General features: G+C 39.7%; 1 protein-coding gene across 1 annotated transcript in view; it reads left to right on the forward strand.

Moving 5' to 3' along the window:
• The window catches only part of LOC308381990 (uncharacterized protein), a gene marked incomplete at both ends in the record, with an annotated part of 36,912 nt that extends 29,146 nt beyond the window's left edge, over positions 1-7,766 (forward strand). The window contains 13 exons of the mRNA XM_080859670.1: positions 118-308; positions 431-547; positions 668-871; positions 3,274-3,390; positions 4,310-4,425; positions 4,535-4,709; positions 4,821-4,993; positions 5,128-5,253; positions 5,338-5,407; positions 5,598-5,736; positions 6,011-6,201; positions 6,767-6,883; positions 7,462-7,766. Of these exons, the coding sequence (XP_080715796.1) occupies positions 118-308; positions 431-547; positions 668-871; positions 3,274-3,390; positions 4,310-4,425; positions 4,535-4,709; positions 4,821-4,993; positions 5,128-5,253; positions 5,338-5,407; positions 5,598-5,736; positions 6,011-6,201; positions 6,767-6,883; positions 7,462-7,766 (2,041 nt within the window). The remainder of the gene's footprint in view (positions 1-117; positions 309-430; positions 548-667; positions 872-3,273; positions 3,391-4,309; positions 4,426-4,534; positions 4,710-4,820; positions 4,994-5,127; positions 5,254-5,337; positions 5,408-5,597; positions 5,737-6,010; positions 6,202-6,766; positions 6,884-7,461) is intronic.
• Positions 7,767-9,308: the final 1,542 nt, after the last annotated feature.

Raw genomic sequence — 9,308 nt, forward strand, 5'->3', positions numbered from 1 at the left:
CATCTCAAGTCTCTGTGTGTAATAAATATAAAAGTGTTATAAATGTACTGCTTATCAGCCTTTCATACTGTATCTGCATTTTGTCGTCCTGTCCTATGTTTTTTCTTTTGTTCTAAGCGGGAGAATTGATCATGGGCACCATGATGGTGTGGCAAAGCTGGCACTGACAGAGACGGTGATGTTTGACAGAGCAGTGCACCGGGCATCCCAGCTCACAAAAGAGTCAGAGACTCTCACCGTAGTCACAGCAGACCACTCCCACGTCTTCACCTTTGGAGGAAACACACCTCGGGGCAATCCCATTTTTGGTATGCACCCTGCCATTTTTGGAATGTGCTCTAAGGTAGCATTATTTTACTCATCCATCATTCTGCCTTGTCATTTATTTGACCTGACTGTGGGTTCCTTTACTTTGCTGTGACCTTTGTAGGTCTTGCACCAAAGAAGGCAGATGATAGGCTGCCTTACACGAGTATCCTTTATGCAAATGGTCCAGGATACCTGCATGTAAATGGGACAAGAGGAAATGTCACAGCTGTGGACTACTGTAAGTGAAATAATGCACATCTGTGTGAACACATACTGTTCATAGGATCCTCTTCAGCAGTTGCCTACTTAGCCAAACACAATTGACCCCTTTCCCTCTGGCTCTCTGTCTGTCTCCTAGTTGATGAGGAGTACATGCAGCAGTCGGCTGTGCCACTGGATTCAGAGACCCATGGAGGGGAGGATGTGGCCATATATGCCAAAGGCCCCATGGCTCACCTCTTCCACGGGGTAAAGGAACAGAACTACATTGCCCATGTAATGGCCTACGCAGCCTGCCTGGAGCCCTATACAGACTGTCCCCCACTTCCACAAAGCTCTTCGGGTCAATCACACACCTTCTCAGGAATGTTACTCTCTCTGACTGTGCTGCAGTGTGCCCTGTCAAGATGATTATGGCTCATTTCTGCCTTAGAAGGAAAGTTTTTTAATAGCTCAAGCTGAGCAAAGGAACTTTTAAAAATGTGCTTTGTTTGATTTGTTTTTGTTTGTTGGTTGTTTTTTAGACACATTTTATGAATTAAAAAGTCCTGTTAAACAGGAAATATATGTTACTATTCTTCAATTGGAAGGCTTTCCTTCCCATTCATTTTCACAATGTCTTTGGAGCATGCCTAGCAAGTAAGTATAGTCACCTTTGCCCCTGAGTCTTGGGCGTTGCTAGCCAGCCAGTAAAAGCTGCACTTTACGGTCACCTAAGTTCGGATAACAGCCTTATTCGAGTCAGTTCACGTGCACAAGACTCCAGTAATTTACTGAACAAAATTTAAAACATTTTTTTATCACAAAATGAATGTATTTCGTAGTATTTTGTATGCATTTTTAGCACCGAAGACTATTTTATTTTTAATAAAACTTTTTCATAAAATACAAAAATACCACACAAATGTCACATTATTCAGTTGCTTTTCTCTTTATTAAGAATACATATTTTATCAGTCCCTGCATTGCAGAACACTTTAGAGATTTCTTTTTTAACTTTGTGAGCTTGGTACAGATTATATTACCCATATTTGTCATTTGAATGTGTGAGCAATGAGAAAGCTTTTAGACAACTGGTGATGTCATCTCAGTGGTATTTGTCTTTTGTAAGCATTTGTTTTTGATTGCATGACATTGTAAATGCACAATATTTAAGTTAAAGAGTGTGGTTTTGTTATGACTACAGCATAACTGTCCATGAACTACTGTTTTTGGGGAAAATAGTTGATTCCTTGGACCTGAGTATTTACAGTACGGCTATGCACATTACAGTTGAGATATGTCTCTAAATGGTAAAAAGATCTCTCAGAACTTAAGCATGCAATAGTTTCAAACAAAACAAAGAACAATAGACTGATCGAATCACACTCAGGCCCAGACAAGCTACTCGAGGCCCAGGGAGTTTTGTGTCATCTTCAAGTATATTATCAGTGGCTGCCATCCATGTTATGACACATAACGATATGAAAAGACCCTCCTCATCACAGTCATCAGACCCAACATGTAATTAGTACCTGTGTACCGTGCAAACTGAACCTTTGACCGAAACTGAATCTGCAGTTTTTCACTGTCCACATCAAACCACAGCTCAAATGTAACCATGAAAGTGACCATAGACATTTCAACTATGTGTCTGTGTTTATTCTGCAGACTTTAAGACTCTTCTCTCCTTGTGAGGATAATGTTTGTGAGTGGCAAACACCTACAGTACAATATCCAATGCTAAGGAATAGTTTGAGTGCTCAGAGCCTGGTAATTGCTCAACTTGTGATGTCTGAACAGTGACTAACTTACTTTGCAAGCTGATGAAGTAGATACACATAAAAGGGAACATAAAAAGAAAGATAGACACTATTGCCCATCAAGAGTCAATTACACAGTCAAATACCACCCATAAGAAAAGCACAGCTGACACAGTTGTATTTTTACAGACTCGATGATTATGAAATATTATTTTTAAGCATCATAACTGAATTCCCCAACATCAATCTCGTACAAACAGGTAGAGCAAATCCCAGAAGCAAAAATACCTAGTCATGTGCTTTTGATTAATAAGTGATAAAGTGACGTTTCTTCCCAGGGAAGGCACACATGCACACATGCCCTTTGATCCACAGAGGGTCCTATAAAAGCTCAGCTTACAGACACTGACAGATCTTTAGCATTTTGCTAATGTAACACTTCATATCCATCCTACCCCATCATGGCTCCGCTACATGCCTCATTGATCACTGGATTACTTCTCCTTGTCTCCTTTCACTGGACTCTGTCAGTCATTCCTCGTAAGTGCTATGTATCCAACTACTCTTTTCACATTTTAAATGTCTCTGGAGGTGCAATTTAAGGGCAATGCTTTGTTGATTAACACGAACTGCACAAGTGATATAGTTGTGAACCTTGTTTTGAATTACAATGACTGTTCCTACCATTCCAAATATTGAGAAAGCTTTGTTTATTCATAATTTTAGGCTTGCTAAAGAGTATTGAGTTTCATTAAACCAAATCCACTTTGTAGCCTTTGATATGAAAAACCCTACATAAACCTACAAAAAGTATTGCTGGTGACGGTGTACCTCATCCGTATAATGTCTAATCAATAACAAATGGATGGCAATACTCAGACATTCCAGGTGGAATGACATTAAATATATATCGACTTGCATGTAATCGGTTAAATGGGTAGAAACAGGTGAGTGGGATTCTCTGGGAGGGTAGAACAGACAAGTGAACATGTTTATTCTCCAGCTGAGGAGGAGGACCCCCGCTTCTGGAATGTGAAGGGTAAAGAAGCCTTATTAACTGCACTGGAGGTAAAGGCTAATCTGCACAAAGCCAAGAACCTCATCCTCTTCCTAGGAGATGGTAAGACATGTAAAGCCAAAGGCATTTCATTCACAGTTTGTAATCTAGCAATTATGAGTCTCAACCCCTCTGACAGAGCCGAGACTTCAGAAATGAAGAAAAGTTATATAAAAAGTTATATTATGAGTAAAAAAGGGATGGCTGCTTTGTAATGTAACAGTTTTGCATATAAGACATATTCATGTACTGATTTACTGCAAGGTTAATCTACCAGGTCATTTGATTTTTCTAATATTGGAACAATGACAAAATAGGTAACTATTTTATAGGTAACCTGTTCTGATCGAGATGTCCAACAATGCAACAATAAAAATCCCAATAAATTCAGATTCTTTGATAAAAGGAAAACAAAGGCTTGTCCTGTTAGACTCACTTAATAAGCTGTACTATCTATATGGTATTATAAATTAACTGAACAATAGGTGTGGAGATCAATTTATCCCAGGTGTTGTAACAGTGTAATCTAATAATGTATCAAGTTATAAAAGCACCATATTCCTATGTTCATAAAATACTGTTCAATGTTACAAAAGGACTGCATGCAGTAGATAAAAGTCACACCATTTCAAGGTAGTCCATAAAGACTTATAACTTGATAAGTGGATAGGTTACTGGCCTTTTATTGGTCACTCTATTGTGAAAAGCAAAGACACCAGTGAATAAAAAGTTACATAAGATTTCCACATGAAGGACAGCAGGCCTGGAGAACATGGACACTAATATGACTTTTGTTCCTATATAACTTCTAGGGTGTGTGTCTTTTTTATAGTATGCATAAAAGTACAGTGAAGTCAGTAGCGTACGTACGGCCTTATCACTCAAATCTGCTGACAATTAATGACTTGATTCTTGCTATTGTTCTTAAGAAGCAGCATGCTCATTCACCCTGAGTTTTAAGGTCTTTGTTGTGTTGCATAAGGTATGGGAGTTCCGACAGTGACCGCAGCAAGGATTCTGAAAGGACAGATGGCAGGGAAAACCGGCGAGGAAACTTCTCTAGCCATGGACACCTTCACCTATCTGGCTTTGTCCAAGGTACAGATGATGGCATTTCCAACACAATACACTGATCTTGTTTTACAGACCATTTACAGACTATTGTGTATATTCATGTTTGTCATTAAGTCTATATGTGTTTGTGTAGACCTACAATGTAGATCAGCAAATGCCTGACAGTGCTGGCACTGCCACTGCCTACCACTGTGGAGTGAAGGCCAACTACGGCACTCTGGGCCTCTCAGCAGCCGCACGCCGTGGGGACTGCAGCACTGCCAAAGGCAACGAGGTCAAGTCAGTCCTTCACCGTGCCAGGATGGCAGGTACGGCAGTCATCATCCCCCGTGGATGGTGCAAGTCGCACAAATTGAAAGCTACAGTGTATTTTGTTTAAAGTTTTATCTGATTCGTGCACTGGATGTGCCCTTGTGCAGGAAAGTCAGTGGGCATCGTAACAACTACTCGTGTTCAGCATGCTTCCCCCGCTGCAAGCTACTCACACTCCGCTGACAGAGGCTGGTACGGTGACTTTCAGCTAAAAGAGGATAATGTAGTAGGAAACTGCAAGGACATCTCCTACCAGCTGGTGCACAACACTGACATCAATGTAAAGCTCACTTAAAGCAAACTTATTTGAGTATACTGGTCTTTCAAGAAATATGTTAATGCTGCAGGTTTGCACGTTAACACACAGTATATTTACCACATGTGGTTACTGTGGTTACTATTGTTCTCCACTAGGTCATTCTGGGAGGTGGCCGGGAGTATATGCTCCCTGAAGTCACTCCTGACCCAGAGTACCCAGCCATGAACGGAAGTCGCCTGGACAAAACCAATCTTATTGATGAGTGGCTTAAGAACAAGCAGGTACATACACTGCCAGAATATAAAGCATCATACAACTTTTAGTTAGAGAGTTAAGATGTGTAACAGATTATTTTTTCGTTCAAGAATGCTCATTATGTGTGGAACAAATCACAATTTGATGCAGTGGATGAGGAAAAGACAGACTACTTAATGGGTAATAGTTCTTTTCCCAAAGCTACCTTTGAATGTGATTACATTGCAACTTAAGTCATAATTCCTACTTGAAGGTGAAGATAAAGCTTTCTATTAATCGAAATTGCAATCAACAAGCTCCTCTTTTAAGGAACAACCACAACATTTGATCACATAAGTGACCATTCACAAGTATTAATATTCAATTTTAGGACTATTTGAGCCAAAGGACACAGATTATGAAATCTATCGAGACAAAACAAAGGATCCGTCTCTCACAGAAATGGTGGAGAAAGCCATCAAAATCCTACGCAAAAACCCAAACGGATACTACCTCTTCGTAGAAGATAAGTTCAAAAATAAAAGTATTTAACTTAATGCGAATGTACACCTACATATATTACTCAGACAAGCTGTGAGATTTACAGGATGCCATTTGTAGTTCACTACTATTTGATCTGGTGACAAAAGAGATGGAAAATGGAGCAAATAAATATGTTCATGCTGGTAAACTAATACATGCACAGACCAAAACCAGAACACACCACTGAAGATGCTGACTGTTCATGATAGTGCATAAGGTTCCTTTGATGCGATACTTATTAAAGCTTTTGCTTACTTCAAGTGGGAGAATCGACCACGGTCACCACGGCAGCAGGGCCAAGAGGGCACTGACAGAGGCTGTAGAGTTTGACAACTCCATCGCCAGGGCAGCGCAGCTGACCAGTGAGCTGGACACCCTGTCAGTGGTCACGGCGGACCACTCCCATGTCTTCTCCTTTGGGGGCTATTCTGCAAGAGGAAATCCTGTGTTAGGTAAAGATAATAAGCCTGTGTTCTCTGCCTCTATTAAAGCTTTGCATTGTTGATTCTCCAAAGCATTATAATGACTTTAATGACTCCATCTTGTTCGTCAGTAGTCATCTTTCTGCAGGCCATGGGTTCATTTTCCTAGTTCAAGTTAATTTGCCTACAGATATAAATACAGATTCAAACCTTCACACAATTCTCTTTGGAGGAAAGCATCTGCAAATGATTGTAGATGACTGCCTGTTTATAAATATGTAAATACAAATGTAGAGATCCATGTGTTTGATGTGCAAATGGAAATTGTTTTGTCACAAATTTATGGAATGTTTGGGACCTATTGTGAGGCAAATGCTCAAGATATCACATTGAGCAATAACCTATAGTTCTAAAGGGGAGGGTAAAGATCTGGGAAGGCTTTTCAATGAATCCAAATGGTATTCACTTAGCTAGATGTACAGTAGTTGTGCAAGACATTTTACACTGGTGTTCAAAAAATACAATAACAGTGTAACATACCTGCTCAATGACAAAAGTTATTTGAAACATGCTTACATTTACACCTTCTTTTCAGGAGTGGCACGTACAATGGCTAGTGACATGAAGCCTTTCACAACGGCTCTGTATGGAAATGGCCCTGGATATGAAATTGTCAATGGCAGTCGACCATTCGTTAATGCCACTATGTCAGGTATGTGTAGATGTTCTGTGTTAGAATTTTGTCTTTCGTCATAGCTTGCAGGCCTTAAAATATCTGATGCTAGAAAAAATATAATTGGGACATACCACATTTGTCCTGATGCTTTAGCTCCATCTTGTGGGCGTAAATGTTAGTCCCAGATAAACCAAAGTGTAACTTCACCCACTGCATAATACATAAAAAAATGCTACAAAAGTGGGCAAGGGGTTCGGGATTTGGGGGTTGTAAACTCCTGTGACATTTAAATTTCAACCCATAAAATGTTTATAGAAATTTAAAATTTTTTGTCAATATTAACACCAGCACTGATGTTTTTCATCACCGTAGAATAATATAATTTAGTTAACAGCTTACAAGAAGATATTTAAGTGTGCAGTACCTCTCTAATAGGTATCTGGGCTTTCGCAACTTGACCTTCCTTGAAGTTGTTCGAGAAGATATAATGATATCCTTATAAAATACTGTGAAAGAGTCTTTGTTGATGAGACTAATTTAATTGTATAAACATCACCCTCTCTGAAAAAAACAAATATCATGATGGGAATTTTGTCTTTTGTTCTTATTATCAGACGACAATGAATACCGTCAGCAATCAGCAGTGCCACTGGATTCTGAAACACATGGCATAGAGGATGTGGCCATCTTTGCCAAAGGCCCAATGGCACACCTCTTCCATGGAGTTCAGGAGCAGAGCTACATTGCACACGCCATGGCCTATGCTGCCTGCCTTGACCCATACACCGACTGCCCGCGTGAGGGGGCCCCAAGTCCCGCTCCAACCCCAGAACCAGACCACGCTGGATCCATCCAGTGCAATCTCCTGGTCCTACTGCTGGGCCTATTGCCTTCTGTCCTCTATCTGTTCTCTCTCTGAAACCACACATACGCTGTGGAATCTATGAGTCCAGTTTGGTCTTCCTGTCTTGCGACTAGTTGATTATGTTCATATGTAATCAAAATGGGGCATCATCAGTATGGCATAGAAAGAAAATACTGGTGATCACACAAAACATTTTAAGGTGGACCTCATCCTTGCTTCACTAACACTGCACTTGCTATGCATCTGATTGCTTTTAGATCAAAATACATGTAATTCCTCTGTGAGGAGACAAACACTCTACGGTGCTCCTATAGGTGCTGTGGAGGATTACATAAAAGATGAGATATCATGTATTATACGCCAATAATTTGTACGATTATAAAATTGTGATGCAATTGTAATAAAACAGTTTTTCCAATAATAATAACAACCAATTATTTCCCAAGTCATAAAAGTTATTGTACAAGGTTCTAGCAAAACAAGACATGTCATCTGTGTCAGAAGGATATACATTAGAAGTTGTTATCCTAATCTTAATTCTTATCCTGTCACTTTTAAAGTATTTTGCATTTTTAGCCAGGAGCTATGTGTATTATAGTATCTGGTGATCTGAGTTTAAAGTAACACTATGCAACAATTTGACACTTTTTGAAGTTTGTTTTTATAGGCAACTAGTTTTGGTACCATCCTCAAATTCATTTTGATATGGTCATTTGAAAGACCTGTGTTTTTCCCACTAGCCATCCAGCATATGCCCTTTGTAGTTCTGTGTAACAGGCTGGAATACACTGCAAAAATGGAAGAAAAGCTTTCACAGCATGACATAGCCAGCTTTACTGCCAAAAGACACCATTTAGTGTATTGGCAAGCTTTTATCAGTGTCAACTGGACCGTTGGTGGTGTTTGCAAGGTTTTTTGCATGTCGGCTTGCTAGTTTTGGAGCATAACTCCGTATTGCTGCTTTAAGAACTATTTTTCCAGGTTTAGCTAGCATGAACCTGCAACCCGAAAGGAATGTGTCAAAATTGGTCACTGGTCATGACATCACTTAAATGCAGCCAGTACTATGAACAAAGTTAATCTTTTGGTTATCTTTTCAAACAGTAACTGAACCACCACTTCTGTAATAGCCTCAGACAACCTGCAATGTCACTCACTGGAATGTGTATATATAGGTAGGTTTTTCTTAGTGTCAGTGTTTTCTACACTAAACTAATTAACTTGCAGTAAATAACACAAGCAACTGTTTGAATAAGTTTGTTTTTAAATGACAAACAGTAAGTACCCCCTCTTCCACTATAGTCCATTTAGATATGGGTTTAAACAGGATTGAGCTAGGCTTAAATCTGGGGGGGGGGGGGGGGGGGGGGAACTGACAAAGAAAATAATAGTAGGCCTACTTTGAAATAATGTCAAATAATTATTGAACTTCCTGCTTTTCTTTTACTCCATGTGAGCATAAAAATGACCATAACATTGACCATCTCAAAATACACGAACAAAGCAATTGCGTTCACTCTCTCGGAAACGCAAATGTATCGAGGTGATGCAAAAGGATTGCAATTGCAATCACCACCACGACCCTTAGGGTAATAT

Source organism: Sprattus sprattus (assembly GCF_963457725.1).
Source record: "Sprattus sprattus genome assembly, chromosome: 2".
Taxonomy (NCBI): domain Eukaryota; kingdom Metazoa; phylum Chordata; class Actinopteri; order Clupeiformes; family Clupeidae; genus Sprattus; species Sprattus sprattus.